The sequence below is a fragment of the Cydia fagiglandana genome, chromosome 22 (assembly GCF_963556715.1).
Source record: "Cydia fagiglandana chromosome 22, ilCydFagi1.1, whole genome shotgun sequence".
Taxonomy (NCBI): Eukaryota; Metazoa; Arthropoda; class Insecta; order Lepidoptera; family Tortricidae; genus Cydia; species Cydia fagiglandana.
Window position 1 is genome coordinate 12,396,173 of NC_085953.1, and position 16,905 is coordinate 12,413,077.

Below are 16,905 nucleotides of genomic sequence, written 5' to 3' on the forward strand. Positions count from 1 at the left end.
CCTAAGAAGAGATCGGTGTATATCTTATAGTATCAGATTTTCCCATACTGGCCGATCTAAATGGGTCACCCTGTATAGTATATTTTACTACAATAAGTGGGCTAAATAAATATATTAACATAGGTATATAATATGATCAACAGTTTGGAAGAACAGCCGCATATGACAGTTAAAATAAAAAAACCGATCATTCTAGTACAACCTACTTATTTATTGTATAAGTTTGACACTTAACGATAAAATACTTCTTTAAGAAAGGAGGTGTCAATTCGTAGTGCTACAGTATTTATTTTAAAGTTAAACAGATAAAATGTTGATGCTTAGTTACCATTAAAATAACAACTGCTTAGCAACTGGTGGCATCCTGGCTGCTGACGTACGTGATTGGCAGTGCGTATAGGTATTAATGACAGCAGCTTGAATTTGATTGCTTAGTTACCACTGACTTTTTAACCGTTATTGTCATTGTGATTAAATAAGGATGTATGTGTTAAAGAAAAACTCAGAAGTTAAGGTATTTGTGACGAACTGAAAGCCTACGTGAAAATGACATCTTAGATGTCCTTATTTTTGTGACGATTGAAGTGTATATGTTTTCTTGGACACCTTGCCCGCTCAGGTATATCTGCTGCTGACTGAACAAACATCTGTATCATCATACAAATAAATGCCCTTACTGGGATTCGAACCCAGGACCATCGGCTTCGCAGGCAGGGTCACTATCCACTAGGCCAGACCGGTCGTCAATAAACATTGAGGTTTTTTTTCAGTCGCGATAAAGGGTTAAATATCACAATGTAAGTGAATGTAATTGGGTTAAGAGCAATTTTGTTCTCTTTCAGTTTCAGAACGCAACCCGTTCCGATGAAACTGAAAAAGAACAAAATAATACAGTGAAACCTGGTTAATTGGAACCTGCATAAATGGAAAACCTCAATAATTGCAACCAAAAGTCCGGTCCCGGTCCCTTGAGACCAAAAGGCCTCTATAATTGAAATTTTGGAACCTCTATAATTGCAATTTAGATTTTAGTGCTTTTCGTAATTTTGCCTCTATAATTGACCACATCGCAACTTAAGACCTCTATAATTGACACTGTGCAAAAAAATCCGCTATTTTTACTCTTGTTTTTACCTCTATTATTGAAACGAATCTTGCTTATTACCTCTATAATTGAAATAATGTAGTTGTAGACAGCAGAAACAATATTTTAATAGCAATGATCATTTGATTTATATCTCCATCCAGAATTTAATTTAGTTATTGGGTATCTATCACAGTCTGTAGTAGGTGAAATAGTTTTGATCAATAAAAAACAAAGTATGCTTTCTATATTCTAATAAAACTTTCTTCTACAATTCAAGGGAATTTTTTAAACCCAAATGATAAGAAAATAAAGTGGTAATTAATGTAGTGTAAAAGTGCAAGTATAGACAGAAGCAATATATAGACCAGAAACCCAGAATGTAAGCGTGTAAATCTACTTTAAATGGTTATTTGCACCTCCATAAAAGAAATTTGTCAGAACGCAACCTCTATTAATGAAAACCTCTATAATTGACACAACGATTTTTTGAACCTCGTTAATTGACACGACCTGCTTAAATGAAAAACCTGGTTAATTGACAAAAACTGGCCGGTCCCTTGAGATTGCAATTATCCAGGTTCCACTGTACTTTACTTCCGTTTCGACTTTTTCCAAACATTTTCAGTGAAGTTGCCATCACAGACATATATCCACCATATAAATATAGACATGATATCTGCCATGATTTTATTATAATTAACTTTCTTTATTTATCTTTCTTCATAAGTTAGGTTAGGTTGTACTAAACACACATAAAAAACAATAATAAATACATATAAACATATTAAAATTGATTATTGTTAGTTTTTTTTGACAAGTAATTTATTCTGCTTAAAAAAGAAGAGACATATTTCGTACATATAAAACATAAGTAGCACTCATTTTACCAGTAAATGGCATGATAAACGTAAACATAAAACATAAAGGCCATTGTATTTAAAGTTGTCCCCTACACTTTTTTTTCAGAATTGGGTATTTTTATGTTATTTCTACTCAGACACATGAGCTCTTTTGATCCTAATAGGAGAAAAAAAGTGTCCCAAGATTTCCATATATTTTTCGATCTTTCCATTCCGAAACCGCCGTACAAAGTCTATGAAAAAATGGTAACGGAATGGAAAAAAAACCTTCGGACACTCTTTTTCTCCTATTAGAACAGAAAGAGCTCGTGATTCTGAGTAGAAATAACAAAAAATCCCAATTTTGAAAAAAAAGTGTAAGGGACAACTTTAAATAAAATGGCCCATAAATGTAAAATAGCAATAAACAATATCTGAGTGACCTTCCTGTGATATTTTCACGACAATGATAACGTCGTTCGAATTGACCCCCTAAAGAGTATTACTGCAATGTTCTGCCGTCAGAGTGCAGTACTAATATGTTTAGTAAACCATAGAGTAACTTATACATATTAGGCCTTAAACAGTTTTTTGACAAGTTTTCACTATGACATTGATGCATTAAGGCGGTTTGCTTACAGGTGACCAGCCGCGAAACGCGAAAATCGAAATTTCTTTATCGATCGAATAGGCAAGAGTTATAGGGAGGCAGAAACCGAACTTTCGATTGTCGTGTTTCACGGTAGGCCATGTGATTGACCTAGTGACGCCCTCTACACAGGGTTTTGCGTAATATTCCCTGTTAGAAATATGTCTGTGGCCGCCATTCTATGCGGTTAGGGGAAGCCCGGCCAATATGGACAACTTTTAATTAACGCTATTATCAGATAGTGGGTTGCCAGATTTAATTCGCGTGCCCTGAATTTTAATGTTCGTGGCTAGAGGAAGCGAGGGCAATTTTAACGTGAAGAATAAATTGATATCGATTTTTCTTCTGAAGTGGTTCTCAATCCTAACGTTATTGACTTTAAAAAAGAAATATCTGCCATATGAAACTTCGTTTTCTTCTATATTTCAATATGGTCAAAAGTTCCAAAAGATTTCAGACAAAAAATAAAAAGCGGCCAAGTGCGAGTCGGACTCGCCCATGAAAGGTTCCGTAGCAGCAAGTATCATAATAAAATTGCGGTTTACGATTTATGACGATTAAAAAAAAACTACTTACTAGATCTCGTTCAAACCAATTTTCGGTGGACATTTTACCACTTTGGAAGTGTCTCTCGCGCAAACTATTCCGTTTAGAAAAAAATGATATTAGAAACCTCAATATCATTTTTGAAGACCTATCCATAGATATCCCACACGTATGGGTTTGATGAAAAAAAAAATTTTAAGTTTCAGTTCTAAGTATGGGGGACCCCAAAAATATTTTTTTTTCTATTTTTGTGTGAAAATCTTAATGCGGTTCACAGAATACATCTATTTACCAAGTTTCAACAGAATAGTTCTTATAGTTTCGGAAAAAAGTGGCTGTGACATACGGACGGACAGACAAACAGACAGACATGACGAATCTATAAGGGTTCCGTTTTTTGCCATTTGGCTACGGAACCCTAAAAACGTAAAATGTTGTCGATTCAGTTTTTGGAAATCTTTCAAAATGGCGGAATCATAATTTATTTTCAATTTTTAAGTTATGTTAGCGAGGTCTACACTTCTACAGTTCACAGAGCCAGTACCTGTAACTTTACATTGCATATACCGGGTGTCGCCTGTAACACGAGCAAATAATTAAAACATAGATTGTACTCCTCAAACGGTGACACTTTTGTTCAACAACTTTTAAAAATTATGAAGTATTACGACACCCTATTTTTCATACAAAAGAAATATTATCTTCAATGGACGCCATCGCCACGCCATTATCATTGTGATTGACATTGCTTGTCACGCCTTAAACATATCAAAATTCGCAATACATTGCGTCTTAGAATAAACTTTAAAGTGTAATAAAAATCAAACCACAAGTTATTTTTAAAAGTCGCCGAACAAATGTTGATCAGTATGAGGAGTACAGCCTACAGTTTAATTTTTTGCTCAATTACAGGCCACACCCGGTATACATACATAATAAATTACTATATAGTATAGTATGTTGTCTCTGTCACATAATGTTATATAAGTATATAACGTTATATAACAGCCAGTGCGGGCGCACCATTAAAAAAAATTAACACGGATCTTAATCCATATCCATAAACAACTCCACTAAATGAAAGTCTAGAACTCTGCAGCGTATAACACAAAGTACCTCGTCCAGGCAAAGTGATCGATCGACACTTACAATTCAGTTCGCAAAACATTGTATTGGACGCGAGCTCGCCTATTATGAATGATTATTCATTCATAAATTAATGAATGAATGTTTTATTCGGTGCCAAGATAAACAGAATAAATACACCTAAATTTTTAATGACTGTGACGTCATAATGATGGATGATGAGTGTGATTTTCAGGCCAACATTTTAAATGTCGCTACTGATTTATTATTACTTCAGTGGTATTTAGGGTTCCGTACCCAAAGGGTAAAAACGGGACCCTGTTACTAAGATTCTACTGTCCGTCTGTTCATCTGTACGTCCATCTGTCTGTCACCAGGCTGTATGTTGAAATTTTCACAGACGGTGTATTTCTGTTGCCGCTATAAGAACAAATACTAAAAACATAATAAAATAAATATTTAAGTGGGGCTCCCGTACAACAAACGTGATTTTTTCGCCATTTTCGGGTTTACCGGCTGCAGTAATGATTAAATGAAGGAATGCAACAGGATAGTGGATTTTGATAACAAAACTTTCGTGTGTTTCAATTATATTGATTGTATTAAATATGAAGGCGTTTTGTAAAACGTTATCGTTATCTTTATATGTAACCAAAGTGTTTACATACATACATACATACATACATACATACATACATACATACATACATACATACATACATACATACATACATACATACAAACGTTATATGTATAACACCGTCGGTGGGTGGTCCTACCGTCAGCAAATATGTAACGGCTACAGTCTGAATGTAACTTGCACGGTCTAGTAATACCTACTGTTTTCTGTGTTGTGTGTGTGTTATTTTGGAGGGAAAAGGATGCCAAGATATGAGACACGGCCGTTTCTCGTATCTACTTATATTCCGACACACTGTAGCCGAGTGCAACCGGCTGACGTAAACATATCATAACCCGATAATATATCTTAAACCTAACATCTTCATACACTGTTTATGAGTTGAGTGGGTGTATGCCCATTTGTCCCCGCAGGGCAAAGATGCATTCATATAAATCATTCTCATCTGTTCTGTCCCTCCTCTTGTATGGTGGCGGTGGCGGTCACGTGGGGGGAAGAAATGGGAATACAGCGGAGTGTTGATAAAGTCCTATACCTAGAGTTCTCCTCTACAGGATGCATACCTCAACTGACTCTTGTGAAATTTAGTTAGCAGGTTCGATAAACACTACACCTTATAAAACAAAGTTCTCCGCCGGGTCTGTTTGTATGTATGTTCGCGATAAATTAAAAAACTTCAGAACGGATTTTCATGCGGTTTTCACCTATCAGTAGAGTGATTCTTGAGGAAGGCAACCTTGTATAAAATAATCGATATTAAACTTTCGTGAGACATATTTTAAATTGTTTACACGACAACGGTTTCACCCACTTGAATTTTATTAAAGTGAGTGAAACCCTTGTATAAAATGTTAAGGGTTCGTGTAGCCCTTGCGAAGCCGGGGCGGGTCGCTAGAAATATAAAAGATAAAGAAAGAGCCACTAGTAAAATCTCAATCTTTATGTAAATATTACCCTGAACAGGCGTGTTTCACTCCGCGATTTCGTCGCTTTGCTACAGGTAGCTAAAAGTACATCCGTTCGGCCCCAATTTTGGGGTTTGCCATAAACCGCGCGTGGCGCTGTCGTCACCTAGCGGCCATATCTGTGCTGATCGTAACAGACGCGTTTTGTTAGAGAGTGAGTCTTCTGTACTTAGTACTATTATTTATTCTGTGCCCTGAATTGTTAGCTTACTGCAGTATTACTGGGCCGTGCACCGACCTATTTCCAACTGCGTCAGTCACCCAGTAATGCAGTTCATCTTTATTCTAACCCGCTGGGGTTTTACCGGCTGCAGTACTGATTAAATGAAAGAATGCAACAGGATAGAGGATTTTAATAACAAAACATCCGTGAGACACAGACATAAATTTAAAAGTGGAAAAATTACTGTCTTGAGTGAGACTTGAACTCACGGCCTCTGGATCGATACTCCAGCGCCCTGCCATCTGAGCCACCAAGACCTCATCCATAGCCAGCAAATCTTTCCACCGTTTTACGGGCATATTATGTTAGTAGCATCTTTAGCAGACGTTTCTGCTTGTTAAAAATTAAGACTCAGACATATATTAAATACCGCCACTCCTCTTCCTCCTCTTCCTTCTCCTGACGAAACTCCTCGGTACGGAGTGAAACATGTCGTGCGTTTTTCTATCCGGTTGTTTTTCTCACATACGTTTGATCCGGTGAATCCGTTTGAATCAAAAGTCTGCGAGTCATCAAGGGCTCCGAGTCTACCTAGTCTTACTTAGACTTACCAAATATTTGTTCTCTTTTCAGACACAACCATGGAAAGGAACACCCTTATGGCCAAATGCTACCCTCGCATCAAGGACTACTGTCGAGAGAAACACGGGCTCGAGTTTCAGGTAAGATGACTTTAGGCGGACTAGTCAACATGACAGAAATGATATAAAACCCCAATCAAATATTAAATATGGCGCCGGTCGCTGCTGCAAAGGCTGCGTTCAGCTTATGATAGGGCCGTGTCGTACGGCTGCGATCATGGCCCACAAATGGTCTCGCCGGACGATCAGCGCTGACTTTCGGGTCAGTATTATGCTGAGGCGAGACCATTTCGTGGTAAACTTTAACGCTTACCAATTTTATTAATATATTTTGTAGTTTTTAGTTATACTCTTGTATTTAATTTAAGTTTTAAGTTTATCTCGAATAAAATACTTGATTCTGATTCTGAAATAGAGTCTGTGCGGAAAGAGAAGAGTCGTGGCAGAAACGGGAACTAACATTTTAAATTTTATATGGCAATCAAACCTTTGACACTTGTCTTGTAAAAAGTAAACAAGCTTCTGTCATTGTATATTTTTATTAACAAAAACCGCAAGTTTTATGTATAAAATATTTTCAAAACACGATAAAACCGTACATAAAAATACAAGGAAAATTATATTTAACATTGTTCGGTTTTGTCAGCGGGAAGAAAACGGCTAAAAGCTGACTATCGACTTACAAAAAGTCGCGGAACGTGTTTCCGCTATTCGCGGGTATTGATGTTGTATTTAATATTAAATAATTACCTATTTAATAAGCCCCCTAAGTAACTTGTCTCCGGTACATAATCGGTAAGTATATTCATTCAAAATATATAAATTTTCATAAATATGCAGGTCATTCATGATCTTTAAAATAACTGGCAAATAGTCGTGATACTTGCCATTTTATGCATATTTATATGTAATTTCTTTTTCAGTATTGTGTAAAAGTACCTACCTACGGCGTCTCGTATAAAAGACCGCTAAGTAGGTGATATGCAAGCATTCGTAATCTACGTGCCGGATTCAAGCACATCCAGTTCAGATGAAGATAGTTCTATGAGTGTCCCTGCTTGTTCTGAAACTAGCTCAAACATAAGTGACAGACTTCGATTACAAAGAATAAAACTTTTTCTAATAAAATATTTCTTTATTTGTAGGTTCTGTTAGTTACGAAATTATATTACATATTTAGCAGTGACTTTTCGGCGAAGTAAAATATCGTGAGATGAGAGAACCGGACATATCCCAATATTCATATTTATTATTAATAATGTACACATACATTACAAGTTTACAATAGGTGAAATATATCCCAGATAAAATTACAGTTCTATTGCCCAATTTCTACCCGATCTACCCGGTTTTAATTGTTGGACTGCACAGATTAGGCAGCACATAAATGAGACTCTCTCTTGTTTGGTACTAAAATTACAGTTGTATTGGGCAGATTCTTAACTAGTTTTAGCAGTTTTGTGAATTGCACTGTCACTTTTTAGTATCTGAGATATAAAAACAAGTGTGTGTTTGAAAAGAAAACTAGTGCCTGCGCTAAATCAGAGGATTGAGTTGACGAGCCGACACCACAATCAGGCTCCGTTTAGTAAGCCGTGGTAAAAAACCGGAACAAAAGGGATTCAAGTATCATGACCTTTAGTGTCGTACTATAACCACGTGACCAGTGTTGTCAGCATAGCAAAAACCATAAAATAGCACTGGCGCGCCCTCAAATCCCACGACTCTTCTCTTTCCGCACAGACTCTAGTATTAAATTGTTACTACATTTGTCGCTTTTCGTTGAAGGATAACATCGCGAGGATTAACCCCAATTGATCCTAGTTTAGGGAGGTTGGTAGGTTCAGGGTTCAGTTCCTACTCCAGCTCTTGGGATTAGTTGTCAAGTGGACCCCAGTGGACTCCCTGGGCCGTGGCAAGAAAGCCAGGACAACGCTGGGAAGATGGTGATGATCATCATCATCATCATCATCTCAGCCATAAGACGTCCACTGCTGAACATAGGTCTCCCCCTTGGACCTCCATTCGTACCGGTTGGAAGCGACCCGCATCCAGCGTCCTCCGGCGACCTTAACAAGGTCGTCTGTCCATCTGTCATGGCGATGATTTTAAATTCATATTATAAATTCGGATTGCCAACCGTGCTCGAATTTCATAGATGGAGCATTCCACGGGCTGTCCCGTACAAACGCATTTTATTTCCTGTGTTGCGACTTTTTTTTCGGCATTTAAACCAGACGATTATTTTTCTGTGCATATTTTTGACCATTTGTCATAGAAAAGGAAACTCTTATACCTTTAAATCTTCAGAAACTTCGCGTTTGTACGGGACAACGGTAGACAATTTCATGGAATGCTCCAGATAAAACAATTTTCAAAAGCAAAAGAAAATTGTTTAAAATTCAACCAAAACTTAAATTATTTGTTCGACGTAACTTTAAACCACATCTTTCTTATCCATAATGAATCAGCCGGCCTAGCCAAGGTTACAATCGCTATCGCTTCGACAACGAAAAGCATTATGCCTCTCTATCACTCTTCCATATTAGGGTGACAGTGACAGTTGCGTTTCGATCGCTACGAAGCGTAAGCGATTGGCGTCTTGGCTACGCGGCCTGAGGGCTTACCGTGAACCACGTTCGACGTGTTGCCTCTTTATCGCACTTGTAAATTTGCCCGTAAGTTTGACAGGGAGCCAACACTTCGAACGTGGTTCGCGGTAGGCCCTCAGAGGGCTTACCGCGAACCACGTTCGACGTGTTGCCTCTTTATCGCACTTGTAAATTTGCCCGTAAGTTTGACAGGGAGCCAACACTTCGAACGTGGTTCGCGGTAGGCCCTCAAAGGGCTTACCGCGAACCACGTTCGACGTGTTGCCTCTTTATCGCACTTGTAAATTTGCCCGTAAGTTTGACAGGGAGCCAACACTTCGAACGTGGTTCGCGGTAGGCCCTCAAAGGGCTTACCGCGAACCACGTTCGACGTGTTGCCTCTTTATCGCACTTGTAAATTTGTCCGTAAGGTTGACAGGGAGGCAACACTTCGAACGTGGTTCGCGGTAGGCCCTCAGAGGGCTTACCGCGAACCACGTTCGACGTGTTGCCTCTTTATCGCACTTGTAAATTTGTCCGTAAGGTTGAAAGAGAGGCAACACTTCGAACGTGGTTCGCGGTAGGCCCTCTGGTAATAAGCCATCGCAGGTGGCTAAAAGAAAATTTAACCGATATCGATTAGGTATTTCTTTACTTCGGTTAATATAAACCTTGTCCCCAGTGAATAAGGTTGAAAATGGAGCCAAAATGGTTTAGAGTTTTTATTTAAAGATACGTTTTATGGTTGTAAAAATTGTAGAAAGTATGACGACTTGTAACCGATTTCAACATTTCGAAGCGTTTTCAATTCGTCAGGATCTTTTTTTGACCGAGCAAAGCGAAGCTTTAGCTTAAATAAAATTCGTGTCGGTCCGGATATTTTCAACGATGGATGTATGAGAATTGTAAGGGGGAAATTCAAGAGGCTGGTGGGGGTAACTGCACCACTTTTCAGCCTGGCAATATCGAGTTATTTGAACTCTAGAAAACTCTAGAAGGATCAGAAATCAAACTGCGGTCTGATAATTATTCTTACGAGTTACGACAGCAGTTCTAGAAATCCTGATCTACTAGAAAGTAGCTGAGTTTTGGGTCTAAAACGAAAATTATTTATTTACAAACTAGATATATACAGTGGTATTACTAAAAGAAATTAATAACTAGCTTAAATCTAAAATAGGCCCTTGAGGCCCGAGTCCTAAAACTAATTTATGTATTACGTTTTTACTTACATAATATTTAAATCAGCTTCATGCAGCCAACTATCGTTACTAGGCCAAGGTCCCAACTAATATTATAGTGTAACTCTGTCTATCTGTTACCTCTTCACGCTTAAACCGCTGAACCGATTAAGATGAATATATTTCTTATGGATATATTTTGAGTATGGAGGTCCAAGGGGGAGGCCTATGTTCAGCAGTGGAGGTCTTATGGCTGAGATGATGATGATGATGATATTTTGAGGGAGGTCCCTTTGTTTCCCATAAAGTTTTAAGTCATAATGTATTGTTTGTCATATTATCGTTAGTCATAAAACCGAAACCGTTAACTTTTCAGGATCCTCGTAAGGTTATTCTATAGATAGGTTAGTTTAGGTTTGTTTTATAGCAATCCTGAAAAGTTACGCGTTTCTGAGAAAAAACCTTTTGACTTAAAACTAATTTGGGAAAAAATAGAGACCCATTTTGAGGCCATCATCATCATTCCACGCAGGCGAAGTCGCGGGAATAAGCTAGTAATTTAATAATTTTCGTACGTGTATCACTCTGAATTGAAAGTAAATCGGGCGAATTCTTCTCGGAACATTGTCTGAGAAAGTATTAGGTACGGATCATAGGATATTTAAGGGGAAGTTATCGATGAGCAACGGACAAAAAAATTGTATGATTAAATTGACGGAAATTTGCTGGCTATGGATGAGGTCTTGGTGGCTCAGATGGCAGAGCGCTGGAGTATCGATCCAGAGGCCGTGAATTCAAGCCCAGCCAAGACAGTACGAGTAATTTTTCCACGTTTAAATTTATTCTAAGTTTATACCGCAACATAATTTAGTCTAGTCAGTAGTGACTCTGCCTACGAAGCAGGTCCCGGGTTCGAATCCAGGTAAGGGCAATTTATTGTATGTTTATCACAAGGTGTTTTCTATGGTTCCCCTATCTTTGGCATAATTTTTTTTGTAATAATTCTATTGTGCATAATAACTTTAGGCATAATATACTGTTAGCATAAACTCACTTGGTACTGGATTGTTGCGCATACGTGCTCTTCGCATAATTTTTATTGATCGAAGTGTCTTTTGGCATAATTTTAATGTCCGAATCGAGACCTGGTATCTGTTTCATTTCGCATAATTTTATTTGTAATAATTTATTTTAGCATAATGCGCCATTAAGCATAATGTACTACAAGCATAAAATCTTATGGCATAGAAATGTTTTGCATACTTGCGAGAATCATATATGTTGTAGGCCCAATATTTTTTGGCTGAAATTAATTCGCCGAATGTTTCGCAACTCACAACTATTATTTCTCATAATTTCATTTCGCCGAATAACAACAGTTTGTTTTCATGGGGTCGCAGTTCTAACTTAACCTAACCCACTTTTCTGGCAACAGTTCGTTTTCTTGGGGGTCGCAGTTCTAACCTAACCTGACCCACTTTTCTGGCAACAGTTTGTTTTCGTGGGGTCGCAGTTCTAACCTAACCTAACCCACTTTTTTGGCAACAGTTTATTTTCGTGGGGTCGCAGTTCTAACCTAACCTAACCCACTTTTCTAGCAACAGTTTGTTTTCGTGGGGTCGTAGTTCTAACCTAATCTAACCCACTTTTCTGGCAACAGTTTGTTTTCGTGGGATCGCAGTTCTAACCTAACCTAACCCACTTTTCTGGCAACAGTTGGTTTTCGTGGGGTCGCAGTTCTAACCTAACCTAACCCACTTTTCTGGCAACAGTTTGTTTTCGTGGGGTCGCAGTTCTAACCTAACCTAACCCACTTTTCTGGCAACAGTTTCTTTTCGTGGGGTTGCAGTTCTAACCTAACCTAACCCACTTTTCTGGCAACAGTTTGTTTTCGTGGGGTCGCAGATCTAACTTAACCCAACCCACTTTTCTGGCAATAGATTGTTTCCGTGGGGTCGCAGTTCTAACCTAACCTAACCCACTTTTCTAGCAACAGTTTTTTTGTTGGGCTCCGCATCTGCTCCGGCGCTACGGGCAAAGCAGCCCCTTCGCCCTTGCGTAGCAAAGCGCAGGCGCTAATGCTATGTGCCATTCTGCTAAATGTAGCTTATTACAGATGCGTTTTAGATCATACAAGTTATACCAAATAGAAAGAATCGAAATACGTTTTCTGCGGTGTAAATATTCGCCTAAATCCTATTATGCTAAACAGATTATGCAAATCACATTTCGGACATTTAAACAAACGCAAAATAAAATTATTCGTGTCAAAAGTCGGCCAAAATAATAGCAGTCTATTTAAGATTCGGACTTGCAAACATTCGGCCTATTGTATATTATACAAACTGAAGCTTTCTGCAAATTTAACATTCGTCGAAATACATTTCTGCGAAACAGGTTATGCCAGATGCGTTTCGGGTCACGGAAGTTATGTCAAATAGACGGAACCCGTTTTCTATGTAGGTGGTTATATTAATATACTACATGAATGTTGTATATTGTTGTCTAGTAGGTAACCACAGCACATAGGTACCTTATATTACTGTGGGACTGGGGTTAATCTGTTTAGATTTTGCCGTAAGTGTACACTTGGATTAGATTATTTGTGTAAGCCAAACCGTAGATACCTATTATAATACTAAGATATCACCACAGTTTTTAAAGCCTATCTGTTAAGTTAAATTAAGTTGCACTTCAAATGATTTTATTATGATCTTAGGCAAAGTCTGAGATATATTTCATTGTTATAATTACTTGTACCTTTGTCATTAACCAATCGTTCTTTATTTAAACTGTATTGCACAAAATATAATAAATACAACAATGTAAAAATGGCGGACTTAATGCCAAATCGCCACCAGTCAACCATAGGGCCAAACATCAGATATTTACTTCATGTTTAAAGAAAGAATCATTTTTTTTTATTCACTAACATAAAAATGACTATCCCTTAACTTAAATGAGGATCAGAATCGGATCAAGCCATGTTTTATACCCGATCGACGTGCTCGCAGATTTTCATAGAAATGTCCCGCCCTCGGAATATTAATATAAACTTCTCGGATTTTGGGTATATACAATTTCTGGAAGAGTTGGCTTCTTATTAAAAGGGATTATTTATAAGCCGTTTGGCGGCTTTAAACTCTTTAAAACTGTCCCAAGAAGAGATTTAGGAATGTTTTCGGATAATTGATTATGCAATATTTTTGATAGATAAGAACAATTTGCAGAAACCGAAGTTCTCGTGGCACTTTTAATAGGGTATTTGACTACTAGTCAAATCAGGACCCATATTCGACGAGCGACGTTTGACGTATCGTGTTGATCTCCCGTTGATGTGGGAAAAATCATAAGTTCTCGAATACGTACAATGTCAAAATTTGACATTAAAAATCCACAGTTAAGGTGACAAGCAAACCAAACCGAACCACCCTTAGTTTAGAGTGGAGTTTTGGTTGTACCAAATGATATTATCCACCGTTGATGGAATCAACACTCAGTATGCGATAAAATCAACTGTTGATTTGACGTGGATGCGAAATCTGACAGTTGTACGTGTCGAATTTGGCCCCTGACAGTTGTGCATGTCGAATTTGGCCCAGTTTCTTTTTTTGAACTGTCAAAACGGTTTTACTACTATGGAATTTATATGAAACACTAGCTGTGACGTCACAATCAAATTACCTACTCTTTTTAGTTTTATACGGTTTTTAAAATAGAAATTGTGTCTAAAAATAACTACTGTCTACGTTTCTCTATTAATCTTCTGGTGCTTTATTTCATGCATGGTGTAAAATAATTTATTTTAAATACAGTCAAATACCCTATTGTCATTACTTTGTATTGAATTTATTGCGAACATATTACATACTCGTATAATAATATATCATATTTAAGTAACCTTTTAAGCGTGTTATGATTGTTTTAATTTTTGGTTATTTTTCAATGAAATAAATCTTATCTTATCTTATTTTCATCTTATCATGAAAAACAAAGGTTGAGGTCAAAACTCATGTTAAAATAACACTTACGGGTATAGCTTAGTAAAACGTTGTGATAGATAGATAGATAGATAGATAGATAGATAGATGAAATGTTTATTTGGATACTCGTAGTTAAAGTCATTTGTGGTCTGTCTCGTAACGCATAGCTGATGGCCTACCGCGAACCACGTTCGACGTGTTGCCTCTCTGTCGCGCTTGTAAATTCGTACGCAAGTGTGACAGAGAGGCAACACGTCGAACGTGGTTCACGGTAGGCCCTCTGGGATATATCAACCAAACGAAATTCCTATTAAAAACAAAGCTTCTATTAATACGTGACACGTGCGTCCGTTTCCGCCCTCTGTTTACAAGTGCACTATTTGTGGATTACAAACACCGTAATACTGGTAAGAAGTAGCTGAGCGGACGAAGTGTTCAAAAATATGTACCTATACAATGTACAGTCGCCATCAGATATATCGGAGCGGCCAAGGTGTTCACAAATATCTGGACACGCGTCTATTGTCGAGGCGTTAGAGTGCGTGGTTACATATTTTTGAGCACCTCGGCCGCTCCGATATATCTGATGGCGACTGTACACAGTTACACACTACAAAATTTAGAAGTTTAATTAAACTCAAGTTTACATACATATCAAGAATATTATTAATGCCTATTTTTTATTGGCATAAAGCGTAGAGGCTTTTTTAAATTTTAACCTTATATGGCTTGTAATGTATCTCAATTAAAGTGGATTGGAACGCCATCTCTTGGCATTTTCACGAACAGCGCATGTAATTGTTTAGGGGTTCATTCACTCCCGTCAACAACTCCAAGCGGTGTTAAAAGTTCAAATTTAACCCAACAGATGCCTCTTACAGCTATGTATGTCACGATTATTTAAACATGTGTCTAAAAATTAATGATTATTAATTATTGCACACGCTAGAGTGTTGTCATTTAGTCTTATTAGATCATAGCATAATTATAGCGTCGCTACGGAGCCATACATTGTTTCTGGAAAAAGCTTTTTAGTTTTTGAAAAATGAAAATGAAAAATAGTTTATTAGGGGTTACAATTTCCATTACAATAGTAATAAGGTTAAGTATAAAATATACATGTTGCAGAAGGCCCCGCTCTTCCATAATTTAGTATGTTACAACAAAATATGTGTTAGTTTTTGAACCTTAATAAGTGCAATATTTTTGTACGGTTACAGGTGGTTGACATGCGCTGGGGCGTTCGAGACGAGGCCACTGACGATCACATGACCACCGAGCTGTGTATGAGAGAGATAAAAAATTGTCAGAGGCTCTCCATGGGACCCAACTTCGTTGTTTTCCTGGGGCAGAAGTATGGTTACAGGTATAGATTTATGATGATTAATCCACCGACGATCACAATGACCACCGAGCTGTGTAAATATAAAGGGAAATAAAAAACAACGGGTTGCACTCCGGGAGTGCCAGCAGAAGTGAAAACTCAATGAAATTGTAACAGTTTTTCGATCAGGTCACGTGTCCGTGTCCGTCTTACGAAGCATCTTACGTCTTACGCTCTCGCGAGTTTTAACATTTTTTCCCCATCACAAAAGGTGTCGCGCCAAAAAATCACAGCGCCGCTAAAGAAGTTTTCACTTCAAAAATTTGTCAGAGTCGCACCATGGGACCTAACTTCGTAGTGGTACAGGTTAGAAATGATTATTCACTTTATGAATTGAAATATCTCCATTATCCATGGTTGAAGAAAATAATCACCAAATCGGAAAGGACTAGTTGAGCGCTTCTTACCAGAAGTACCAGAACAACACTGGATTCTACGGCTGCTTACTGTAACATTTTTTCCTTAGAGAATTTCCAAATACATCAATTTTAATTTACAGTGCGCTAAGTTCAATCAACGGTTTTCTGTTTGATCTTAGTTTGTCTTTTTGACTTCCGTGGTTACTTTAGCGGAAGCAGTTATAAAGTCGACCCAAAATTTTTTTATTAAGCTATGAGCTTCATCACATATGTTCCTTGAGTAATTCTAAGCATTTCAAGCCTGGGAAGCAATAAGAAATGTGCGTCTACTCGGATTTGTAATGGATTCAAACTTTCAACCCCTTTTTAACCCTGTTAGGGGATGAATTTTACAAAACGCTGAAATTACTTTTCCTGTCTTTTAATAATATCCCCAAATACAAAGATTCAAGTCCCGCGTTCGAAAAATTTTTTTTATATCCATACAAACTTTCAACCCCTTTTTCACCACCTTAGGGGATGAATTTTCAAAATTCCTAGCTTAAAATAAAAATTGAACCCCATACAAACTTTTATCCCCTTTTTAACCCCCTTAGGGGTTGAATTTTTCAAAAATCGCTTTTTACCTCTTGTACACTTTATAAATGTAATCTAGTGTGCAAATTTCAACTTACTCGTACTATCTTTTGTAGTTTCGGCTCCGCGTAGCAAAAATCTTCAACCAAAATTTTCACCTTTTTACGTTTTTCTTGTAAAATTACTATGAAACTGAAAAAAAACAAATATCAGCA

General features: G+C 37.6%; 2 protein-coding genes across 2 annotated transcripts in view; one reads left to right on the top strand and one right to left on the bottom strand.

The window, feature by feature from the left end:
- The window catches only part of LOC134675421 (sodium- and chloride-dependent GABA transporter 1), a 341,033-nt gene that overhangs the window by 129,057 nt on the left and 195,071 nt on the right, over positions 1-16,905 (bottom strand). The gene's annotated exons all lie outside the window — the stretch shown is intronic.
- LOC134675455 (NACHT and WD repeat domain-containing protein 2) overlaps positions 1-16,905 on the top strand; it is a 111,278-nt gene that overhangs the window by 27,296 nt on the left and 67,077 nt on the right. Inside the window, exons 3-4 of the mRNA XM_063533724.1 lie at positions 6,609-6,697; positions 15,592-15,737. Of these exons, the coding sequence (XP_063389794.1) occupies positions 6,609-6,697; positions 15,592-15,737 (235 nt within the window). The remainder of the gene's footprint in view (positions 1-6,608; positions 6,698-15,591; positions 15,738-16,905) is intronic.